Raw genomic sequence first — 26,441 nt, forward strand, 5'->3', positions numbered from 1 at the left:
TACTCTGCTACATTATGTTGTATGCATTAACAGTATTTATTAAATATATTTATCAAAGGGCCCAACCCATGCATTCTCTAATGGTTAGGAAAACCAATATGGCGGCTGGCTGCACACCCTCTGGAGACTGGACACACCCCTAAATATGGGCCCCTATCACTGTGTTCCCCCAGTGGGCCCTTCAAGCCCCAGTCCGACACTGCATACATGAGATGAAGTAACAGGACACCATTCATTTGAGAAAGCTTATTCTGTCTCCTTGCTGTTGCCTGAAAGAGACTATTAATAAAAATTTTTACTACTTAAACAATCTATGCTATAGTACACAGGGGATCGGTATGAATTACTGGCGGCCAGGATGCCGTCCGTCAGTATACCGGTTGCGGCATCCCGGCTACCAGTATGCCGGCAGCATGGCAGGCACTAGAAAGCCCCTTGCAGGATCACTACGCTCGCCACAGGTTATATTCTCCCTCGAAGAAGGAGAACAGGCTGTGGCGCCGGTAATCCGGCGGTGGGATTTCAGCGCTTGTCGGGATCTTAGCGTCGGCATCGTGACTGCCGGGATCCCAAGTAGCGTTTTTTTTAACCGCTTCCTGTACACAGTCATAATCCCTTTAGCACTTGTTTCTGATGCTAAAAAGAGTAATGACATCTGTTCAATATTTAACAGTCAGTTGTAAGCGTAGCTTACTGCTGTTTATTAAGAAGCCCTAATGCCAGCTAAACTCATACTTGCTTACAGGGAGATTGTGAAAGTAACATCTACCTGCGCAGACGTGTGCAGCTACATGTGAGAGGCGTGTCATACACATGACTTACATCCAGATGTAAATGAGACCCAAAGTGATTAAGATCTACTTGTTGAAGAAAAGACACTGATATTTTGCAGGATTTGTTTGTGTATTGTGTTTTACCAGAGGTTCCTTATACTGTAAGTGGCCACGAGAAACCTTATTTAAAATGCATATACCCATAGGGATCATTGTGCCTTATGGGTTGGGTATGGGTGATCGCTGGTCACCATACCGACACCAGGATCACGGTGTTTAGATTGCCAGCGCCATGCAGCGGGCTCAGTGGCTCGCTGCGTTTGCCACAGGTTCTATTCCCACTATACGGGTCGTGGACACTGTCGTAGACACCCTCGAGTGGGAATAGTTCCTGTTAGTTGGCATGCCAAGTGTCGGGCTTTCCACCAGGTGGGATTCCGGCATTGGTAATGTGACTGGTGGCACATTACCGCATCCCGTGTCTTATAACCAATACAGGGAAATGGCGCTGATGATCCCATTTGAATGTATGTATCTCTGATTTCTCTTTTTCCCCAAGAATGTAACAGCTGCATAATGGGGGTAAGGTGCGATCAGGGAGATTGATGGACTATTCAGGGAGTCAGGGAGATTGCTACTATTTCAGGGAGTCTCCTGCAGAATGCAGGACGGTAGGCAACTATGTAGTTGGTGCAAGCGGAATGGCCCCTATTGCCGGCGATGAAGACCCAGCAACACCTTTCAGGGTTCAGCAAAGCCTACCATGCTTTGCTTACTCCTGGCCGGGTTAAAGCACAACGCGCAATAATCAGTAAGCCATCACTGCCAATGCCAGCATTAGGCCAAGGCGTGGTTCCCCCACCTGCATGGACTAGGTTGCTTCTAATAGGATTACCTCCATAATGTCAAAATCTCTAACCTTTAAATTTCATTTAAATTTCAATAACACAATCATAATCATTTTGATATGTGGGCCTAGCTCAAACCTACTTACTGTATGTGTATCCCTAATCCCCCCAGCTGCTTCCATGTACGACCATTTTCATGTTCTATCACCATTACAATTCCCACAAAAACAAGCAAATAAACAGGCACATATTGTCACTTAGTTTTGCACATTTCTTATATGACCCTTGGAGAGTCAGCGACCGCCAAGAATTCTGGGAGCTTCAGTTAAACGTCAGCTGGAGCACCACAGGATGCCAACATTACCACTAACTTAGAACTTTAAGGAAGTTGTGTGTTACAGATCAGCCCCATTTCCTGCACAGAACATCCCACCAAGGTATGTTATCTACCAGATGTGATGAATTCCCAGCCCCCCATACATAGACAAACACTCCCCTCTCACACATATACCACACATAGTGTTCAGTTTGGTTTCATTGTGAATGAAAATAATATATGCCAGTTTTGTTTTTTTACAGAAAAGGCCTAATTCAGGTGCGAGCCAACCTCTGCCTTGGAGGGGGGGTGGCAATGTTTTGTTTCCAGGGAGGAGACGGAGCATTGCTGGGGCGGCCAAACGGGGGGGGGCGCAAACGGGAGCATGTCAGGGGCATGATCGCGGCGGCTGCGTGACGTCACACACAGCTGCCTCGATCGGGAACATGGCGGTGGGCTTCATGCGGACGCTAGCTAAGCTGCGCCGGCGTTTGCAATTTTTGCTTGTTGAAGGGGAAGGAGGGGGGCGGTGGTCAGCATGCTGGGCTGCTTTGCCCTGCGATGGGCGGCCCCCAGCATGCTAGCAAAAGGATTGCAAATTCTGCTAATTAGCAGAATTTGCAATCCTTACTGAATTAGGCCCAAAGTACATACAGTTTGCAATTTCATACTGGAAGTGAAACCATGCTTATATTTATGCTTCAACATGCAACAAAATGCACGTAGCACACATTAACTGTAACAAGTTGTTTCACTTTATTAGCAAAACAATATTTACAAATAACTTTACAAAGAAGCAAAACAAAGATCAATAATTTAGAGAAACAAGTGGAGCACCTACTAACAATCTGCCTAGACAAATGATCCTCTAGTTTGTAAATTTTTAGGGGGATGTAGTTAAAAAGTCGGCTGTCGGGATCCCGGCGTTCAGTATACCGACGCCAGAATCCCGACAGACGACAAGGCTGCCAGCTGGAACCCTGGGGCAACAGGGCTATTCCCACTCGTGGGTGTCCACGACACCCATAGAGTGGGAACAGATCTTGTTGCAAGCGCAGCGAGCCACCAAGCCCGCAAGGGGACTCTTAGCGCTTGCCCAGCTGCCGACATTCTGGCAGGCGGGATACAAATATTGGGATATTGACAGCCGGCACCCCGTCCGCCGGTATAACGTATCACACCCTTTTTAGGTACTATGGCTACGGCTTCCAGACTTAACTATCAATGGGCCTAATTCAGATCTGATCGCAGCAGCAAATTTGTTAGCTAATGGGCAAAACCAAGGGCCTAATTCGATTTCGCACAGCAGCCGACCAGCCTGAACTGCACATGCCCCGGTGCGCCGGCGCATGGCAGACAGCCGACGGCTGTTGTAGCCCAGTGATGGCCTCTGCCTGATTTACAGGTGTGACGGACTGTGCTGGGGATTGGCTGCGGCGGCTGCGTGACATCACACGCAGCTGCTGCGACCCGGGCAGTGACGACTAGCTCCCAGCCAGCGTGCCGGCCGGGAGCTACTCCTGAAGTACAAAAGCATTTCCACTGTGCAATGCTTTTGTACTTCTGCGACGGGGCAGGGACTGACATGCGGGGCGGTCTAGCCCTGTGCTGGGCGTCCCCCCGCATGTCAGTGTGCCTGATCGTAGCTGTGCTAAATTTAGCACAGCTACGATCAACTCTGAATTACCCCCACGTGCACTGCAGGTGGGGCAGATGTAAGATGTGCAGAGAGAATTAGATTTAGATTAGTTAGTATAGGCCCAATGTTTGGGAGTCAAAATTAAGCTTGCTAGTGTCATTTCTTCACTCCTAATTGAGCAAAATCTGTTTAATAGCACTGTTTTCAATATTTCACTTTAGAGAAATAATGCCCAAATAAGCCCTGAAATTAAATACAGATGGAGCCACGTTAATCGTGGCTCCATCTGCCTATCGCCATGTCTGGGACGCGCGCACGTCGGTGAGCATCCCTGTGCACTCCCGGCGGGGCTAGGCGGACAGATCACCTAGTCCCGCCGGGAGTGCACGTATGCGATAGAGCCGCACTAGATGAGGAAGTTCAATGTGTGGTTTGCCAGATATTGTGGAACTAAAAGTCCCAGCCAGCAGCTGGGGAGCAGAGTTAAAGGGGACTAGGTGATCTGTCACAGAACGCTCAGCACACATCTCTCTCCCCGCTCAGCACACAGCGCGATATGTGCTGAGCGAGGGGGACGTCGGCAAGTGGAACGCTCACTTCACCAAGCGGTGAAGTGAGCGATCTAACTAGATTTGGCATGCATGCATGCCAAATCTAGAGCCGGCGATAGCAACACGCGGGACTGTGCATTGCTGTTGCCGGCGCCATACACACGGAGTGATGTGTGCTTAATTTCTAGTGAGATTGCTTAGAAATTAAGTAAAAATCGCTCTGTGTGTACCCCCCCCTTTAGATATAACAGGTCTATAGATCTATCTGTTAAACATCTGCCAGGAACAGTACATGTCATGTTTTGTTAAATTATTTGTTCTACTGTAATTGTAATTAAAAAATGTGTTAGAAAGCTCAGCATAATCAGAGATGCTAGAAATAAAACCCAATCAAACTCACATTTTCATTAGTGTAAAATAACAGCTACACAGACAATTGTAGCAAAGTGATAAGGAGCCCTGTGGCTCTCCAGCTGCTGTTGAACTACTGCTCCCAGCAAGCTATGGTAGTTGTAAATGCACAACAGCTGGAAAGCCACAACATGCATTTGTCTTCTGCAGAGATCCCAGCTATCTTTTAATTAAACTGTAACCCCCTAATGAAGTATGTACCCTGCCAGTGTTCTAGTAATTTACAGTTCTCCATCTGCTAATCTCCCATGAAATATCTTAATATTAAACCCATGACGTCATCATCCTCCCCTGTAACACTCACCTACATCCATTGGCTCACATGTCCTATCTGTATTATTTCCAATCTTGCATTTGAAAATTGCCCCAGGGCTGATGATACCCGAGTATTTTGTCTGGTTGGATTTTGGGGCTCCAACGATAAGCCTGCAGCAGCAAATAAAGGGAAAAGACTGTTCATGCAGGAATAAAAGCTCATCTATATTCATATGACACTGTGATGACATACTGTACAAGGGTCTTATTCTTATAGATGTAATGCATAACTAATGATACAGATAGATACTAGCATTCATTCTACTCGATGGATGTGGAAACTCACCATTTATCCTCAACGTTGCTGTGAAAAACTACAGAGTATCCAAACAGAGTTCCACTTGGTCCATGAAAAACCACAGGGTTTGACTCCTCAATGTTATAAGTTCCAGCGAGCTTTGTGCAAAACATACAGAGCAGCAGGGTCCCACTCCAGGGGTAAGCCAGATTGCCCAGTATACAGCCTTTTCCCCTCTGCATGATGATCTATGCAATACGTCTTACTGGGTTCCCCAAAGTAATTTCTTCTTTCCAATGGGATGTAATGTGCTTGCATTGAAGGCTTCTGATTGCAGGGTGACTGATTGTAAATATCCAGAGGCAGCCCATAACTCTCATTGTGTCTTCCAGCATGGGTGTTAGTTCAGCAACGTCTGGCCACACCCACTCTCAGCCCAGACTTTTTAAACTTTTGCAGAAGTTTCAGACTTTCTGAATAACTGCAGGATGTACCTAGGCAGCAATTAATCATGAGCTCCACATGGCCCACATACAAGGGAACAGAGCCCCCCTTCTTGGTTAGGTGGTGAAAGCAGACCAGCTGGGATGCTATGAAACTGACTGGTTTAAGGGGCTTTGGGTTATTTTACTAATAAAAGATGCAAGGAAATAATGGTCTCTCAGGGGATACACCCTTAATAGTGCTTCACAGGTAGAGAACAGCTAGTTAGGTATTACAATAAAGTCATTTCAAGTTTCCAAATGCCACAAAGCAAATTGTACTTTCCTTAGTACACCCAGAACAGCAAAAAGTGACATACTTCTGCTCACACAACTTGTGAGACCCACACTGCAGTTCCTCTTTAAAGCTGTTTCCTCAGATAGATATTTCTGTCCTTCTCCTGGTTACTGAAGCTGGTTCTCCCTGCACTGTGTTCTCTCCCTGTTCCGTGCTTTCTTGTGTGTTTCACTTACATCTCTGCAAGTCTCGCCTATATGCTCTGCATTCATTCCTTAATGTTGTACTCTCTGCTCTCACAACAGTCTCTGCTGCTTACTTGATCTTTCTAGGGAGAGGTTTCAGCCCAAACCCTTCTCTCTCTCTCTTTTTCTTTTCTTTTCTTTTCTTTCTTTCTTTCTTTCTTTCTTTCTTTCTTTCTTTCTTTCTTTCTTTCTTTCTTTCTTTCTTTCTTTCTTTCCTTTCTCTTCTTCCTTCTACGTTCCAGCGCTTCCTATAACTTCCTCACATTCCCTGCCCCAGTTTACTCTAATCATCCTGTAAAATCTCAGAAGTTAGGTCATTTTGGACACTGAAACTTCTGGGCACAAAGTAACCAAGGAATACATCATCACCAAATACATCTGTGAACATAAATCTTATATCCCTCTAAATTACACCCCCATCTACTGCAGTCTTGGGAGACGCCGATTACACAGTGTAAAGGATTCCAAACCCCTGATAGAAAGTTGGTTCTCTGTAATTATATTGTCTGACTGCAGCATTCATTTAAAAACACATAATGTGTGATTACAGCATTATTTTTTTCCGGTGGACTACTGAAAAAAAGCTTGGCGTTACTTATTTAAACAAGAAATTACAGTACAACCATATTGCTACTGTAGTTAAAGGTACATTTACATTCGACTGTTCTGGTAAACTTTTGTCAGTAATTTGCTAGTACATTGTCAGCACTGTGTTGGTACACTGTCAGAACTGTGCTGGTACACTGTCAGTAATGTGCTGGTACACTGTCATAGTATGCTGATGCACTGTCACACTGTGAGTAATGTGCTGGTACACTGTCAGTAGTATGCTGGTGCACTGTCAGTAATTTGGTTGCACACTGTCAGCAATGTGCTGGTACACTGTCAGTATTGTGCTGGTATACTGTCAGTAATCTGCTGGCGCACAGTCAGTATTGTGCGAGTACACAGTATTGTGCTGGTATTCTGTCAGTAATGTGCTGGTAAATGGTCAGCATTATGCTGGTACACTGTCAGTATTGTGCTGGTACACTGTCAGCATTGTGCTGGTACACTGTCAGTAATGTGCTGGAACACGGCCTGTATTGTGCTGGTGCACTGTCAGTAATGTGCTGGTGCACTGTCAGTAATGTGCTGGTGCACTGTCAGTAATGTGCTGGCAGACGGTCAGTAATGTGCTGGCAGACGGTCAGTATTGTGCTGGTGCACTGTCAGTAATGTGCTGGAATACGGTCTGTATTGTGCTGGTGCACTGTCAGTATTGTGCTGGTACACTGTCAGCATTGTGCTGGTACACTGTCAGTAATGTGCTGGAACACGGCCTGTATTGTGCTGGTGCACTGTCAGTAATGTGCTGGTGCACTGTCAGTAATGTGCTGGTGCACTGTCAGTAATGTGCTGGCAGACGGTCAGTAATGTGCTGGCAGACGGTCAGTATTGTGCTGGTGCACTGTCAGTAATGTGCTGGAATACGGTCTGTATTGTGCTGGTGCACTGTCAGTATTGTGCTGGTGCACTGTCAGTAATGTGCTGGCAGACAGTCAGTACTGTGCTGGTGCACTGTCAGTAATGTGCTGGTGCACTGTCAGTATTGTGCTGGTGCACTATCAGTAATGTGCTGGCAGATGATCAGTATTGTGCTGGCGCACTGTCAGTAATATGCTGGTGCACTGTCAGTATTGTGCTTGTGCACGGTCTGTAATGTGCTGGAACACGGTCTGTATTGTGCTGGTGCACTGTCAGTAATGTGCTGGAACACGGTCGATATTGTGCTGGTGCACTGTCAGTAATGTTCTGGTACTCTGTCGGTATTGTGCTGGTGCACTGTCAGTAATGTGCTGGAACACGGTCTGTATTGTGCTGGTGCACTGTCAGTAATGTGCTGGAACACGGTCTGTATTGTGCTGGTGCACTGTCAGTAATGTGCTGGTGCACTGTCAGTATTGTGCTGGTGCACTGTCAATAATGTGCTGGCAGACGGTCAGTATTGTGCTGGTGCACTGTCAGTAATGTGCTGGCAGACGGTCAGTGTTGTGCTGGTGCACTGTCAGTAATGTGCTGGCAGACGGTCAGTGATGTGCTGGTGCACTGTCAGTAATGTGCTGGTGCACTGTCAGTAATGCGCTGGAACACGGTCTGTATTGTGTTGGTGCACTGTCAGTAATGTGCTGGTGCACTGTCAGTATTGTGCTGGTGCACTGTCAGTAATGTGCTGGCAGATGGTCAGTCTTGTGCTGGTGCACTGTCAGTAATGTGCTGGAACACGGTCTGTATTGTGCTGGTGCACTGTCAGTAATGTGCTGGAACACGGTCTGTATTGTGCTGGTGCACTGTCAGTAATGTGCTGGTGCACTGTCAGTCTTGTGCTGGTGCACTGTCAGTAATGTGCTGGCAGATGGTCAGTCTTGTGCTGGTGCACTGTCAGTAATATGCTGGTGCACTGTCGGTATTGTGCTGGTGCACTGTCTGTAATGTGCTGGAACATGGTCTGTATTGTGCTGGTGCACTGTCAGTAATGTGCTGGAACACGGTCTATATTGTGCTGGTGCACTGTCAGTAATGTTCTGGTACTCTGTCGGTATTGTGCTGGTGCACTGTCAGTAATGTGCTGGAATACGGTCTGTATTGTGCTGGTGCACTATCAGTAATGTGCTGGAACACGTTCTGTATTGTGCTGGTGCACTATATGGAAACGGGGCCTGGACTGCACACCTTAGCTTATTATAATGGGATGTGCTACCTTGCTGGGACTAAGTACTGTAATACTACAACATAGGGGTGAGCTTTTGGGGCGTGGAGCTCACTATATTGCTCTGGCTGGGCCACCTTGGGGCATCACCACCTTACATTTACTCTTAACACTTATATCACATTGTGTTTGTTTTATATTTATGTAGCTTTTTTCACATATTTTTTACACTTATAACACTGCTCAGCTAAACTTCACATTCTAACACTCTGACACTTTACTGCTGTCCTCTTTTTTTCTTTTACATTCAGCAGCCTCTTTCATTTGCTTAACACTGATCTTTCACTCCTATCCTTTTTCTGTGTGATGCCCTGGGGTGGTTTGGCTGGGGTGGTCTGGGGGTGCTCTGCGTCCCGGAGGTGAACCCCTATAGTGTTAGGGACCTGTCCGATGAGGTCACCGTGAAGCAGGTGGGCAGGCTCATATACTGGCCAATATATGCCAAGAACCTCAAATATTATATTATGGTTATAATAATTTTAATGGTGTATGGTGCACCTGCACCCATTATTCCTATGTTGTGCTGGTGCACTGTCAGTAATGTGCTGGTGCACTGTCAGTATTGTGCTGGTGCACTGCCAGTAATGTGCTGGCAGACGGTCAGTATTGTGCTGGAACACGGTCTGTATTGTGCTGGTGCACTGTCAGTAATGTGCTGGTGCACTCTCAGTATTGTGCTGGTGCACTGTCAGTAATGTGCTGGCAGACGGTCAGTATTGTGCTGGTGCACTGTCAGTAATGTGCTGGCAGACGGTCAGTATTGTGCTGGAACACGGTCTGTATTGTGCTGGTGCACTGTCAGTAATGTGCTGGTGCACTCTCAGTATTGTGCTGGTGCACTGTCAGTAATGTGCTGGCAGACGGTCAGTATTGTGCTGGTGCACTGTCAGTAATGTGCTGGCAGATGGTCAGTATCGTGCTGGTGCACTGTCAGTAATATGCTGGTGCACTGTCGGTAATGTGCTTGTGCACTCTCTGTAATGTGCTGGAACACGGTCTGTATTGTGCTGGTGCACTGTCAGTAGTGTTCTGGTACTCTGTCGGTATTGTGCTGGTGCACTGTCAGTAACATGCTGGTGCACTGTCGGTATTGTGCTTGTGCACTGTCTGTAATGTGCTGGAACACTGTGTGTATTGTGCTGGTGCACTGTAAGTAATGTGCTGGAACACGGTCTGTATTGTGCTGGTGCACTGTCAGTAATGTGCTGGTGCACTGTCAGTATTGTGCTGGTGCACTGTCAGTAATATTCTGGCAGACGGTCAGTATTGTGCCGGTGCACTGTCAGTAAATGTGCTGGAACATGTTCTGTATTGTGCTGGTGCACTGTCAGTATTGTGCTGGTGCACTGTCAGTAATGTGCTGGCAGACGGTCAGTGTTGTGCTGGTGCACTGTCAGTAATGTGCTGGTGCACTGTCGGTATTGTGCTGGTGCACTGTCAGTAATGTGCTGGAACACAGTCTGTATAGTGCTGGTGCACTGTCAGTTATGTGTTGGAACACAGTCTGTATTGTGCTGGTGCACTGTCAGTAATGTGCTGGAACACGGTCTGTATTGTGCTGGTGCACTGTCAGTAATGTGCTGGTGCACTGTCAGTAATGTGCTGGTGCACTGTCAGTAATGTGCTGGCAGACGGTCAGTATTGTGCTGGTGCACTGTCAGTAATGTGCTGGAACACGGTCTGTATTTTGCTGGTGCACTGTCAGTAATGTGCTGATGCACTGTCAATTATGTGCTGGTGCACTGTTAGTATTGTGCTGGTGCACTGTCAGTAATGTGCTATCAGACGGTCAGTGTTGTGCTGGTGCACTGTCGGTATTGTGCTGGTGCACTGTTGGTATTGTGCTGGTGCACTGTCAGTAATGTGTTGGAACACAGTCTGTATTGTGCTAGTGCACTGTCAATAATGTGCTGGAACACGGTCTGTATTGTGCTGGTGCACTGTCAGTAATGTGCTGGTGCACTGTCAGTATTGTGCTGGTGCACTGTCAGTAATGTGCTGGAACACGGTCTGTAATGTGCTGGTGCACTGTCAGTAATGTGCTGGTGCACTGTCAGTAATGTGCTGGTGCACGGTCTGTATTGTGCTGATGCACTGTCAGTAATGTGCTGGTACATGGTCAGCATTGTGCTGGTACATGGTCAGCATTGTGGTGGTACATTGTCAGTAATGTGCTGGTACATGGTCAGCATTGTACTGGTGCACTGTCAGTAATGTGCTGGAACATGGTCTGTATTGTGCTGGTGCACTGTCAGTAATGTGCTGGTGCACTGTCAGTAATGTGCGGGTGCACTGTCAGTATTGTGCTGGTGCACTGTCAGTAATGTGCTGGCAGACGGTCAGTTTTGTGCTGGTGCACTGTCAGTAATGTGCTAGAACATGGTCTGTATTGTGCTGTTGCACTGTCAGTAATGTGCTGGTGCACTGTCAGTATTGTGCTGGTGCACTGTCAGTAATGTGCTGGCAGATGGTCAGTATTGTGCTGGTGCACTGTCAGTAATGTGCTGGAACACGGTCTGTATTGTGCTAGTGCACTGTCAGTAATGTGCTGGTGCACTGTCAGTATTGTGCTGGTGCACTGTCAGTAATGTGCTGGCAGATGGTCAGTATTGTGCTGGTGCACTGTCAGTAATATGCTGGTGCACTGTCGGTATTGTGCTGGTGCACTGTCTGTAAAGTGCTGGAACATGGTCTGTATTGTGCTGGTGCACTATCAGTAATGTGCTGGAACACGGTGTATATTGTGCTGGTGCACTGTGAGTAATGTTCTGGTACTCTGTCGGTATTGTGCTGGTGCACTGTCAGTAATGTTCTGGTACTCTGTCGGTATTGTGCTTGTGCACTGTCAGTAATGTGCTGAAATACGGTCTGTATTGTGCTGGTGCACTCTCAGCAATGTGCTGGAACACGGTCAGCAATGTGCTGGTGCACTGTCAGCTATGTGCTGGTGCACTGTCAGTATTGTGCTGGTGCACTGTCAGTAATGTGCTGGCAGACGGTCAGTATTGTGCTGGTGCACTGTCAGTAATGTGCTGGAACACGGTCAGTATTGTGCTGGTGCACTGTCAGTAATGTGCTGGAACACGGTATGTATTTTGCTGGTGCACTGTCAGTAATGTTCTGGTGTACTGTTTTTATTGTGCTGGTGCACTATCAGTAATGTGCTGGAACACGGTGTATATTGTGCTGGTGCACTGTCAGTAATGTTCTGGTACTCTGTCGGTATTGTGCTGGTGCACTGTCAGTAATGTTCTGGTACTCTGTCGGTATTGTGCTTGTGCACTGTCAGTAATGTGCTGAAATACGGTCTGTATTGTGCTGGTGCACTCTCAGCAATGTGCTGGAACACGGTCAGCAATGTGCTGGTGCACTGTCAGCTATGTGCTGGTGCACTGTCAGTATTGTGCTGGTGCACTGTCACTAATGTGCTGGCAGACGGTCAGTATTGTGCTGGTGCACTGTCAGTAATGTGCTGGCAGACGGTCAGTATTGTGCTGGTGCACTGTCAGTAATGTGCTGGAACACGGTCTGTATTTTGCTGGTGCACTGTCAGTAATGTGCTGATGCACTGTCAATTATGTGCTGGTGCACTGTTAGTATTGTGCTGGTGCACTGTCAGTAATGTGCTATCAGACGGTCAGTGTTGTGCTGGTGCACTGTCGGTATTGTGCTGGTGCACTGTTGGTATTGTGCTGGTGCACTGTCAGTAATGTGTTGGAACACAGTCTGTATTGTGCTAGTGCACTGTCAATAATGTGCTGGAACACGGTCTGTATTGTGCTGGTGCACTGTCAGTAATGTGCTGGTGCACTGTCAGTATTGTGCTGGTGCACTGTCAGTAATGTGCTGGAACACGGTCTGTAATGTGCTGGTGCACTGTCAGTAATGTGCTGGTGCACTGTCAGTAATGTGCTGGTGCACGGTCTGTATTGTGCTGATGCACTGTCAGTAATGTGCTGGTACATGGTCAGCATTGTGCTGGTACATGGTCAGCATTGTGGTGGTACATTGTCAGTAATGTGCTGGTACATGGTCAGCATTGTACTGGTGCACTGTCAGTAATGTGCTGGAACATGGTCTGTATTGTGCTGGTGCACTGTCAGTAATGTGCTGGTGCACTGTCAGTAATGTGCGGGTGCACTGTCAGTATTGTGCTGGTGCACTGTCAGTAATGTGCTGGCAGACGGTCAGTTTTGTGCTGGTGCACTGTCAGTAATGTGCTAGAACACGGTCTGTATTGTGCTGTTGCACTGTCAGTAATGTGCTGGTGCACTGTCAGTATTGTGCTGGTGCACTGTCAGTAATGTGCTGGCAGATGGTCAGTATTGTGCTGGTGCACTGTCAGTAATGTGCTGGAACACGGTCTGTATTGTGCTAGTGCACTGTCAGTAATGTGCTGGTGCACTGTCAGTATTGTGCTGGTGCACTGTCAGTAATGTGCTGGCAGATGGTCAGTATTGTGCTGGTGCACTGTCATTAATATGCTGGTGCACTGTCGGTATTGTGCTGGTGCACTGTCTGTAAAGTGCTGGAACATGGTCTGTATTGTGCTGGTGCACTATCAGTAATGTGCTGGAACACGGTGTATATTGTGCTGGTGCACTGTGAGTAATGTTCTGGTACTCTGTCGGTATTGTGCTGGTGCACTGTCAGTAATGTTCTGGTACTCTGTCGGTATTGTGCTTGTGCACTGTCAGTAATGTGCTGAAATACGGTCTGTATTGTGCTGGTGCACTCTCAGCAATGTGCTGGAACACAGTCAGCAATGTGCTGGTGCACTGTCAGCTATGTGCTGGTGCACTGTCAGTATTGTGCTGGTGCACTGTCAGTAATGTGCTGGCAGACGGTCAGTATTGTGCTGGTGCACTGTCAGTAATGTGCTGGAACACGGTCAGTATTGTGCTGGTGCACTGTCAGTAATGTGCTGGAACACGGTCTGTATTTTGCTGGTGCACTGTCAGTAATGTTCTGGTGTACTGTTTTTATTGTGCTGGTGCACTATCAGTAATGTGCTGGAACACGGTGTATATTGTGCTGGTGCACTGTCAGTAATGTTCTGGTACTCTGTCGGTATTGTGCTGGTGCACTGTCAGTAATGTTCTGGTACTCTGTCGGTATTGTGCTTGTGCACTGTCAGTAATGTGCTGAAATACGGTCTGTATTGTGCTGGTGCACTCTCAGCAATGTGCTGGAACACGGTCAGCAATGTGCTGGTGCACTGTCAGCTATGTGCTGGTGCACTGTCAGTATTGTGCTGGTGCACTGTCAGTAATGTGCTGGCAGACGGTCAGTATTGTGCTGGTGCACTGTCAGTAATGTGCTGGAACACGGTCAGTATTGTGCTGGTGCACTGTCAGTAATGTGCTGGAACACGGTCTGTATTTTGCTGGTGCACTGTCAGTAATGTTCTGGTGTACTGTTAGTATTGTGCTGGTGCACTGTCAGTAATGTGCTATCAGACGGTCAGTGTTGTGCTGGTGCACTGTCAGTATTGTGCTGGTGCACTGTTAGTGATGTGCTGGCAGACGGTCAGTGTTGTGCTGGTGCACTGTCAGTAATGTGCTGGTGCACTGTCGGTAGGTATTGTGCTGGTGCACTGTCGGTATTGTGCTGGTGCACTGTCAGTAATGTGCTGGTGCACTGTCAGTATTGTGCTGGTGCACTGTCAGTAATGTGCTGGTGCACTGTCAGTATTGTGCTGGTGCACTGTCAGTAATGTGCTGGAACACAGTCTGTATTGTGCTGGTGTACTGTCAGTAATGTGTTGGAACACAGTCTGTATTGTGCTGGTGCACTGTCAGTAATGTGCTGGAACACGGTCTGTATTGTGCTGGTGCACTGTCAGTATTGTGCTGGTGCACTGTCAGTATTGTGCTGGTGCACTGTCAGTAATGTGCTGGTGCACTGTCAGTAAGGTGCTGGTGCACTGTCAGTAATGTGCTGGTGCACTGTCAGTAATGTGCTGGAACACGGTCTGTATTGTTCTGATGCACTGTCAGTAATGTGCTGGTACATGGTCAGCATTGTGGTGGTACACTGTCAGTAATGTGCTGGCACATGGTCAGCATTGTCGTGGTGCACTGTCAGTAATGTGCTGGTATATGGTCAGCATTGTGGTGGTACACTGTCAGTAATGTGCTGGTACATGGTCAGCATTGTGCTGGTGCACTGTCAGTAATGTGCTGGAACATGGTCTGTATTGTGCTGGTACACTGTCAGTAATGTGCTGTTGCACTGTCAGTATTGTGCTGGTGCACTGTCAGTAATGTGTGGCAGACGGTCAGTATTGTGCTGGTGCACTGTCAGTAATGTGCTGGAACACGGTCTGTATTGTGCTGGTGCACTGTCAGTAATGTGCTAGTACATGGTCAGCATTGTGGTGGTACACTGTCAGCATTGTGGTGGTACACTGTCTCAGCGCTAAGACTGTCAAAACAGTCACTAAGAAAGTGATCAGAACCTGATGTATCTGATAATACTAGTCAGATCTCAATCTATAAAATTTGCTATATCACAAGATAGAGAAGTACATGTGCCATGGTACTGCTGCACAGGGGCCACAGTTACTGAAAGTTTCACAGGGAAATGCTTAAACTACTGTAGCATTTGCATAACTGTGGGCCCGATTCAGACCTGATCACAGCTGTGCGATTATCGATTGACTATGCATGCGTATGCACTGCAATGCTCATGCCCAAGGCCAGACAACAGGCATTGCCAAACAGCGACAAACTGGTGCAAAAATTTCGATCGCACAGCAATTCGTGCTGCTATTATACATTTACCTAAATGTTCCCAATGGAATATGCTGACAATATATATTTAATTTTTACCAGTTATTTATAAAGCGCATACATACTCCACAGCAGTTTTGGAGGGTGGGAGGAAATCCACACAAGCACAGGGAGAATGTACAAACTCCACAGTTACGACCATGGTGGGAATCAAACTTAAGACCTCAGTGCTGCGAGGCAGTAATGCTAACCATTACATCATCCATGCCATAAACAGGACAAAAAAGTGAAGATTCCACATTGGATCTCAAATAAATATGATTAGATATAAAATAAAAGATGATATAGAAAAAACAGCAATCAAATGTAATATACCAGCGGATAGCTCCCTGCCCACGGTTCTAACCTTGTTTTTACTTTAAAGTATGACCGCCTCCTATATTTGATTAAGTATATCACGTGTGGGGGCGCTGGCTTGGTGGGTATATAAGGTGTGTGATAGGCCGTCTGCACACATATCACTCGTTGCTGTCATGGGCAAAAGGGGCAACTAATACGAGTTGCAAATAGGGATGATTATCGGCTTTCGGGCCACAGGTGGCAGTATTTCTAACACAGCGCAGCTAGTGAGTTGTTCGCGTGCTACTGTGGTGAAGGTGTATCGTGACTGGACAAATGGCACCACTGCAAATAACCAAAGTGGAAACTGCGGAGCACCACGTGCCACTGATGTAAGAGGTGAACGCCGGCTATGAAGGTGCATGAGGTCCGACCGACACAATACGGTGGAGCAGCTCACCATCAAAATGTACCTGGGGGCTGCCAGACGTGTGTCTAAAATGACAGGTCAGCCTGTCTAGCTGCTGTCTGTGCTGCACACGGCGGCATTAGCTGGTGGTCATAATAATGTGACTCGATCGTGTATGTTTATGTGTGTTTAATTACTTGAATTAATAATTATTTTAATATAAAAGTTATATTTTATCAGTTTTCTATCTTATATATTTACAAATGAGTCCCTTCCTTCTTTACTGTAGTTAAATAGATAAATAAATGTTAATTATAATTTATTAAATTAATTCCAATTGTGAAATCCCAAAATTGACAGTTCAAAAAAGTTCTCTAATCAAGAGATTGCATCTTGTGCTTGTCAGGGCCGGATTTAGGGGTCAGGCCGCCCCTAGGCACAATGATATTGGCGGTCCCCCTCCCCCACAAGCACACTTATATCGGCCACTGAACATCCAACTCCCCTCCCCATACACATTGAGCCAAGTCGGGTCCGTTATACACATTGCGCCAGGTCGAGCCTGTTATACACATTGCACCAGGTAGCCCCTTATACACATTGTGCCAGGTAGTCCATTATACACACTGCACCAGGTAGCCCCTTATACACATTGCACCAGGTAGCCCCTTATACACATTGCACCAGGTAGCCCCTTATACACATTGCATCAGGTAGCCCCTTATACACATTGCACCAGGTAGCCCATTATACACATTGCGCCAGGTAGCCCCTTATACACATTGTGCCAGGTAGCCCCTTATACATGTTGCACCAGTATAGCATTATAGCATTACTCGTCAGGCTACCTGCCCCTTATACACGTTGCGCCAGGTAGCCCCTTATACACGTTCCACCAGGTAGCCCATTACACACGTTGCACCAGGTAGCCTATTATACACATTGCCCCAGGTAACCCATTATACACAGTGCACCAGGTAGCCCCTTATACACTTTGCAACAGATAGCCCTTATACACGTTGCAGCAGGTTGCCCATTAAACACGTTGCACCAGGTAGCCCATTATACACGTTGCACCAGGTAGCCCATTATACACGTTGCACCAGGTAGCCCCTTATACACGTTGCAATAGGTAGCCCCTTATACATGTTGCAGCAGGTAGCCCATTATACACGTTGCACCAGGTAGCCCATTATACAGTAGCCCATTATACACATGGCACCAGGTAGCCCATTATACACATTGCACCAGGTAGCCCAACTACGACCGGTGGGGCAGATTGTGCGTGGTTGTCGGGATTTGGGGGACGCAGTTGGGCAGTCGGCCGATGGCGGTTTCTCGCAGACGTAAGGCACATGCTGCGGTCCCTCCTGCCAGGTTGCCTGCTCTCGAGGCCTTGGCCCCTGTTTTGTCTTCTCTTTCAGATGGTCTCAGTGAGGTTGATGATGAGGAAGACGGGGATTTCGAGATTTCAACAGCGGAAGCATCTGGGTCTGAGCAGTCTGAGGCGTCAGGTGAGGTGACGAGTTTATCTTATGGCAGGGGAGGGGACTCCTCCTCTCCTGTTTCTGACAGTTCTTCCTCTTCTTCATCCTTATCTTCGCTGGCGTCTGGGGTTAGTAGCGCAGCGAGAGCAAAGAAGTGTGCTGTCAAGTATGCGAAAAGAGCGGATGCACAGCACGAGAAGCGGAAAAGGCGCAAGCGGCTTAGTGAGAGCGATTGCAGAGCTAAGAAACAGAGCAATCTGCCAGGAGTGGTGCACTGCAATTACACGGCAGTGTTGAGGGGCCTGTGTGATAGCTGCCGAAGGAAGATCAGTAGAGGTGATTATGTGGACATTTTTGTGTTGACTGATGAGGCTAAAAAGGATTTTAAGGCGGCTAGAGCTAAAGGAGGCGTAGGGGCTGACGCATTTTGGTCATATGATAACTGTCTGACCAGCTCCTGCGTAATTGCTGCTTGTTATTTGATGGATAGGCTGGAGGAACATATGAACATCATTCGGTACATTCACCTTATACATGATATGCAGCAGAAGTCTAAGGGGTCAGAATGGTGTACCTATGATGAAAAGACTGCCTGCAGATCATCGACTTTGTAAGGATGTTGAAGTGTGGTTGGACGTCACTCAGTCTACTTAAGATTCAAAGGAGCCCCAAAGTAATGGGGCAGATGGTCAGCAGGCAGGTCCTCTTGCACAGGGGGCTAGTGCGGATACCGCGTCAGGTCGGAAGGCAGGGGCTGCTGGTCAAGGGTATGTGCAGTCACCAGCAAGAAGAAAATGCTTTGCATACAATAATTCGGTGTACTCGTTAAGCCGCAAGTGTCGTTTTCAACATTATGATTGCGCTGCAGTGGATTTCACCCAGCTTCTAACTGTTTTCAGGGGAATCGACAAGGACCAAAAGCTAGTAAATCAGGGGTTGGAAAACCCGCTGGTGGCGAAAATGCTCATTAGGGCTCCAACGCCAGTCAGGTTGGATACTATGGCCAAGTGGCTGAGCTGGTATCCAAATAAAGAGGACACAGAGTTTTGTTACAAGATTTTCAGTTTGGTTTCCGCCTGCCGGTTGCGTGCGAGGTGAGAGTTAGGGCTCTGAGGAATCTTCAGTCAGCTCGCACTTTTCCGGCGGTTTTATGCGATAAAGTTGAGAAGGAGGTTCGGCTTTGGTTATTTCTCCAGTGGGGATGGTGCCTAAGAAGACTCCGGGTTCATTTAGGCTCATTCAACATCTGTCTTACTCGTCAGGGTCGTCAGTCAATGACACTATACCTCCTGAGCAATGTTCGGTGGTCTACCAGTCATTTGACGAGGCTCTCGGTATCGTGCGGGCTTACGGACCACGTGCTCTGATGGCTAAGATTGATGTGGAATCGGCTTTTCGGTTACTTCCCTTGCATCTGGACTCATTCCGGTTTATGGGTTTTCGTATCGGGACAGAGTATTTAATTAACAAGTGTTTGCCTATGGGATGTTCCGTTTCCTGCTCATTTTTCGAAAAGTTCAGCACTTTTTTGCATTGGTGCCTGAAGTCTTCTACGGGGGGTCATGGGGTAGTGCATTACCTTGATGGTTTTCTATGTGTTGGGCCTGCGGATTCCGGCATTGCAGCGAGTTGTTATTTAGCCATAGAGCGCTATTCTATCACTTTAAAATGCCAGTGGCTGAGGATAAGACTGAAGGGCCCATCTCTTGTTTATCATTTTTGGGAATCGAAATCGACACAGTGGCAGCTTCATGTTGCCTTCCTCAGGCCAAGGCTGCCAAGTTCCGGGAAGTTATTTGGCAGTTTTTAGCGTCGCGCAAGGTCACGCTTCGGCAAGCTCAATCTTTGTTGGGCCATTTCAATGGGCAAGGTTCTTTGCCGAAAGTTGGAAAAGGCCACGGCGGGGTGTTCTAGACTTCATCATTCCCTTTGCTTGTCTTTCAAAATTAAGAGAGATTTGGCCGTTTGGTCCTCTTTCCTGGTGTAGTTTAATGGAGTGTGGATCTGGTTGACTCCGGTTGTTGACACCGCTGAATTACAGCTTTTTACTGACATGGCGGGGTCCTCAGGGTTTGGGTGCTACCTCGATGGATCTTGGTGCATGGCTTCTTGGCCTGAGGAATGGTCCCGTCACAGTCTTACTAAGGATCTTTTGCTGCTCAAGCTTTTCCCAATCATGGTAGCCTTGGAGGTTTGGGGAGAGCATTTGTATAATCGCAGCATTTTGTTCAGATGCGATAATCTGGGCGTGGTACATGCAATTAACAAGCAGAGGGCAGAAGTTGCTTGTTGTGTTGCGGGTGCTTGCGCAGCTTGTGTTGGCTTTGTCAAAGTCGAAAATATTACATACATACCACATGTAAACCCCAAACAGAGTGGCCTCTGTTCGTTCGCGTTGCCGCCGTGCGTACGCATACAAGCACACTACGTACACTGGTTCACGAGCCTTGCGTATTGGCACGTGGTATGAGTATACATCGTAGCATACGCATTCGCACAGAAAAGCCACAAAGACATATTCAATATTCTATTTATATAGGCCCTCATTCCAAGTTGTTCGCTCGCTAGCAGATTTTAGCAGCATTGCACACGCTAGGCCGCCACCCTCTGGGAGTGTATCTTAGCATAGCAGAATTGCGAACGAAAGATTAGCAGAATTGCGAATAGAAAATTCTTAGCAGTTTCTGAGTAGCTCGAGACTTACTCCTACACTGCGATCAGCTCAGCCCATTTCGTTCCTGGTTTGACGCCACAAGTAAGTAAGGAGCCATTATCATGTGGCTCTTTGCTGGTTAATCATAGATCCAGATAGGGGTAACGGAGTTGTGGGGTGTGGTGCCCCTGGATTGGCTGGGCTGGATGGCTCACCCTGCACCTAGATATAGCACTAGGGACAACCAATATACAGAGAGGCCTTGACAAAGCTTGGGGGCTTATTCGTTCATTTGCGCAAATATATGTAACCAAGATCTCTGAATTCTATTATTTTGTAGGCTTTAAATCTGGTTACTGGTAACATTCAGTGTGCTGGGGGAAACAAAATGCTTTTTTTCTTGCTTAGAAATACCCCTCCCTTGCAAGCACCTGAGTGATATCACTAAGCTAATTGAGCATCTGCCACTATATTTGTACAATGGAGTAACACCATATTCAGATGGCATTAGCTGCGGGGGCCAAGCTTGCGAAATGCTTTGCACTCCGGAGCTTGGTAAATCTGTCAGCATCGAATCCCTATCGAAACTTATGAGGGTTGCGGCTGCTGTCGGAAATGGAGGTAATATTAAATATTTGTGGTTAACCCCTGAAAATGGGTGTTTTTCGGTGAATAAACCACAAATATAATGATAAATGGGCCCCTAACTGTGAATCCACTAGGACTGTTCCCATGCTTCTCTTCCCTGTTCCACTATGTCTGCATTTAGCTTGTTTTCACTGAGTTACCTTCCTGAAAATGTTATGCTATTTTATCTAGAACACTGATTCCATTTCTGTAACTAATACTGTAGTAACTTTCATTCTGCTTGTCTCTATTTTCATTTCCTTCTGTATTAGACATATTATTCTGTACTTCTCTTTTTAACTGTCCCTCTGTGGTCCTAATTCTGATTTGCAGGTAAAGCGGTTGCAATTACATACACTCCCAGTGGATGAAACCCCTATGTGAACATCTGAGGCAGGGGCCGTTGTCACCAATTACATATAGGGCCTAATTCAGACCTGATCGCTGCTGTGCGTTTTCGAACAGCATCTGATCAGGTCTGAACTGCGCAGTGCGCCGGCACATGCCAGACAGCAGATGGCCATCTCAGCCCTGCGATCGCCACTGCCTGGCCGCCGTTTTGGGAGCGTGGTTTGGGCAACGCAGGAGTGCCCAGACCATGCGGGGGGGGGGGGGGTGGTCCGCACCGGCTGTGTGACGTCACCCGGTCAGCGATGGGTAGCTCCCTGCCAGCACGCAGGACCTGCGCAGGTAGGGAGCTACTCGTCTAGTACAAAAGCATCCCCGCAAAATTTTGCGCGGCTACGATTAGGTCTGATTTAGGCCCATAATCTGTACATCGACACGTAATAATATATTTGGCGCTATATAAATAAACAATAATAATAAACACATTTTCGTAATCATTACATGTTGTCTCTAAAGGACATTTCAGTAATGCTATATACAGCATTTTGTTAATGGCTATAGTTTACATTATGATAATTTGATGGCTTTATATAATTATACGTCCCAATAATTTACTCTCTTGGATCTTCATCCATCATATGAATATCTCTTGAGCATTAGTGCTGACAATGTCATGTTAAATAATATGATAGCGTTATATTATAATAGGTCAGCAGAGTTTTCTATCATTCTTTTCAACTACATTGCCGAGTGCCATTATTCTATACAAATACCTCCATGATCTTTGTAGCTCAGTCTCTGCAAGAGTTGATAAAGCATTACTCTGCTCCTAAATTATTCTCATTAATATAATTAACAGCAGTACTGTGCAATATAAATAATATATAGTTAACCCACAGTGTGGTGTCTACCTGCCCAAATATATACTTGTCTACTCTTCTGGAACCTGCGGGAGACTCACAATTTTTATGGTAGTCCCCCAAAACCTCTGGAAGAGTACGTACCCCTCCAGCATCCTGCCCACTACCTCAGTGAGTGGGCAGAATGGGGAGAATAACACCTGAATCCGCGGTCCAGCAGGAGGACAGTGGAGCCTAGTGACGCAATTCTATGATAATCGCCCCATTTGACCGCACCCCCTATTCAAATATGCAAGGAATATGGCCCAGTGGTCCGGTCCCACCCCTTCACTATCCACCTGCATCTCCTGTCCGGGCTTCTCCCAGGGTGGTTCTCTGCTGCTTGATGCTTATAGGTTTGTAATCTAAAGGGTTAAAATAAACAAAGACAGAGTGGTCTGAATCGATGAGGGCATAGATAGGATAGGCTGTAGCCCAAACATCAGTGTTCACAGAAGCACAGAGTATTTAATGAGATGAGTATGTTGTTCCTAATAAGCTGCAGGTTTGATGTAGCATTGACTCCATGGGGTACATTTACTAACATTCGTAATTCCCGAAAATAGGTCAAAGTTCAATCACGAATGACATCGACAGTGTAAAACTGCAACTTTTTGAATTTATTACGATGGATTTACTAAGCTGTCGTATTCGGGTTTTTCTTTTCTTCCGATGTCGATGTCATTCGTTTTTTTTTTACCTAATTTTACGGCAGTGATTAGCAAAACACTGCCTTTTTTTTTTTACAATCAATCTCGGCCGGATCTGTGTGATCCGTGCTGGGGTTCTTTTTTTTTTTTTTTTTTAATTAAACAATGTAAAATCCCCAAAAAAAATGCGTGGGGTCCCCCCTCCTAAGCATAACCAGCCTCGGGCTCTTTGAGCCGATCCTGGTTGCAGAAATATGGGGAAAAAAATGACAGGGGTTCCCCCATATTTAAGCAACCAGCATCGGGCTCTGCGCCTGGTCCTGGTCCCAAAAATACGGGGGACAAAAAGAGTAGGGGTCCCCCGTATTTTTAAAACCAGCACCGGGCTCCACTAGCTGGACAGATAATGCCACAGCCGGGGGTCACTTTTATATAGTGCCCTGCGGCCGTGGCATCAAAAATCCAACTAGTCACCCCTGGCCGGGGTACCCTGGGGGAGTGGGGACCCCTTCAATCAAGGGGTCCCCCCCCCCCAGCCACCCAAGGGCCAGGGGTGAAGCCCGAGGCTGTCCCCCCCCATCCAATGGGCTGCGGATGGGAGGGCTGATAGCCTTTGTTGTAAAATAAAAGATATTGTTTTTAGTAGCAGTACTACAAGTCCCAGCAAGCCTCCCCCGCATGCTGGTACTTGGAGAACCACAAGTACCAGCATGCGGCGGAAAAACGGGCCCGCTGGTACCTGTAGTACTACCACTAAAAAAATACCCAAAAAAACACAAGACACACACACCGTGAAAGTATAATTTTATTACATACATACACACATACATACATACTTACCTTATGTTCTCACGCAGGTCGGTCCTCTTCTCCAGTAGAATCCAAGGGCTACCTGTTGAAGAAATTCTACTCACCAGATCCATGGGTCCAGGCTCCTCGGCAAATCCAGGGATAATCCACGTACTTGAATAAAACAAAAAAACGGTTGCCCGACCACGAACTGAAAGGTGACCCATGTTTGCACATGGGTCACCTTCCCACGAATGCCAGAAACCCACTTTGCCTTCTGGCTAAGTGGGTTTCTTCAGCCAATCAGGGAGTGCCACGTTGTAGCACCCTCCTGATCAGCTGTGTGCTGCTGTCCTCACTGACAGGCGGCACACGGCAGTGTTACAATGTAGCGCCTATGCGCTACATTGTAACCAATGATGGGAACTTTCTGCTCAGCGGTGACGTCACTTTAGGTCAACCGCAGGGCAGAAAGTTCCCATCATTGGTTACAATGTAGCGCATAGGCGCTACATTGTAACACTGCCGTGTGCCGCCTGTCAGTGAGGACAGGACCACACAGCTGATCAGGAGAGTGCTACAACGTGGCACTCCCTGATTGGCTGAAGAAACCCACTTAGCCAGAAGGCAAAGTGGGTTTCTGGCATTCGTGGGAAGGTGACCCATGTGCAAACATGGGTCACCTTTCAGTTCGTGGTCGGGCAACCGTTTTTTTTGTTTTATTCAAGTACGTGGATTATCCCTGGATTTGCTGAGGAGCCTGGACCCATGGATCTGGTGAGTAGAATTTCTTCAACAGGTAGCCCTTGGATTCTACTGGAGAAGAGGACCGACCTGCGTGGGAACTTAAGGTAAGTATGTATGTATGTGTGTATGTATGTAATAAAATTATACTTTCACGGTGTGTGTGTCTTGTGTTTTTTTGGGTATGTTTTTAGTGGTAGTACTACAGGTACCAGCGGGCCCGTTTTTCCGCCGCATGCTGGTACTTGTGGTTCTCCAAGTACCAGCATGCGGGGGAGGCTTGCTGGGACTTGTAGTACTGCTACTAAAAACAATATCTTTTATTTTACAACAAAGGCTATCAGCCCTCCCATCCGCAGCCCATTGGATGGGGGGGGGACCGCCTCGGGCTTCACCCCTGGCCCTTGGGTGGCTGGGGGGGGGGGACCCCTTGATTGAAGGGGTTCCCACTCCCCCAGGGTACCCCGGCCAGGGGTGACTAGTTGGATTTTTGATGCCACGGCCGCAGGGCACTATATAAAAGTGACCCCCGGCTGTGGCATTATCTGTCCAGCTAGTGGAGCCCGGTGCTGGTTTTAAAAATACGGGGGACCCCTACTCTTTTTGTCCCCCGTATTTTTGGGACCAGGACCAGGCGCAGAGCCCGATGCTGGTTGCTTAAATATGGGGGAACCCCTGTCATTTTTTTCACCATATTTCTGCAACCAGGATCGGCTCAAAGAGCCCGAGGCTGGTTATGCTTAGGAGGGGGGACCCCACGCAATTTTTTTTTAAAAAATAAGCACTTTCCCACCCCTTCCCACTGATATACATGCACGGATCTCATGGATCCGTGCATGCCTATCCAAACACGAATAAAAAAAAAAGTTCTGTTTTTTTTTAGCACTTTTTTACGAGTTGTAATTTTTCACGGCAGTGTTTGTTCTTTTTTTGCTTTGCACTTCTTAGTAAATGACCGAGATTCATACTTAAACAGCCGCGTTTTGACCGATGGTGTATTCATTCGTAATTTTTTACCTGAACTTGCAAAAAATTACGAATGCCCTCATCTCTGCCGTGATTAGTGTTTAGTAAATGACCGAGATTAACCGAGATGACACTTTGAAGAAAAAACGGCATCTCGGTCAAAATCGGGAGCTTAGTAAATATACCCCCATGAATCAGAACCAGGTACAAGTTATACTAATAAGTTGGAGAGTTGGAGACATGATATGAATAAGATCAAGTTACACGACTCTATAACTAGTCCTCCCACTCACTGGGTGACAGTAAATATAACACAAGAACTTTCTCTCAATACTTGCTCCTCATTTCTGTAATAATTCTTATTTCTTAAAGCGAAGACAGTAATTATAAAGGTCATGTTAGGCTTGTACCTTGTGGGTGGGTGCCATGGTTTAAGTATAGATCAGTCTACTAGGAATAGCCGCCTTCTCACTTTGAGTTGAAAAGCCCTTTGTGTGAAACAGCTGTAGGCAAAATGCGTTCCCACCCAGGGTGTGTAACTGGACATGTATTTCAATGCATCATGTGGTAATCATTACTTTATCTGGGTTTGCATTAAAACATTGCTTTTATACATAAATAGAGAAAAGTTAGGAATCGAATAAATACAAGATTTCCAGACATCAGTCGATTATACCGGAACCACAATGGTGGCAGAGATTTTGTGTCTTTGTTATACAACACACTAGCACCCTTCCCATGTGTCTATGGGGCCTATTTATCAAAATAGTGCTAATTGACCTGAAATCAGAGTCAGACCCATTCAGAGTATATTAGGAATGGGTTTCAGAGCTATTTATTATTCCCCCACCCTGTGTTAGAACATCTGCTCACTGTTAATAGTAATGGCGGTTTATATGAAAATGTTAAGGAACGGAGAAGGGGGAGGGATCTAAATAGATCCCTTTTCACACACAGGTCCCTCTATCCATAGGGAGGAGCACGCTAATGC

At 46.8% G+C, this 26,441-nt stretch overlaps 1 protein-coding gene across 1 annotated transcript in view; it reads right to left on the minus strand.

The window, feature by feature from the left end:
• The window catches only part of ITGA4 (integrin subunit alpha 4), a 224,226-nt gene extending 218,752 nt beyond the window's left edge, over window positions 1-5,474 (minus strand). The window contains exons 1-2 of the mRNA XM_063933332.1: window positions 5,140-5,474; window positions 4,843-4,964 (exon numbers count right to left, since the gene is read on the minus strand). Coding sequence (XP_063789402.1) covers window positions 4,843-4,964; window positions 5,140-5,333 — 316 coding nt within the window. The 5' untranslated portion in view covers window positions 5,334-5,474. The remainder of the gene's footprint in view (window positions 1-4,842; window positions 4,965-5,139) is intronic.
• Between the last annotated feature and the right edge of the window lie 20,967 nt (window positions 5,475-26,441).

Source organism: Pseudophryne corroboree, chromosome 7 (genome assembly GCF_028390025.1).
Source record: "Pseudophryne corroboree isolate aPseCor3 chromosome 7, aPseCor3.hap2, whole genome shotgun sequence".
Taxonomy (NCBI): domain Eukaryota; kingdom Metazoa; phylum Chordata; class Amphibia; order Anura; family Myobatrachidae; genus Pseudophryne; species Pseudophryne corroboree.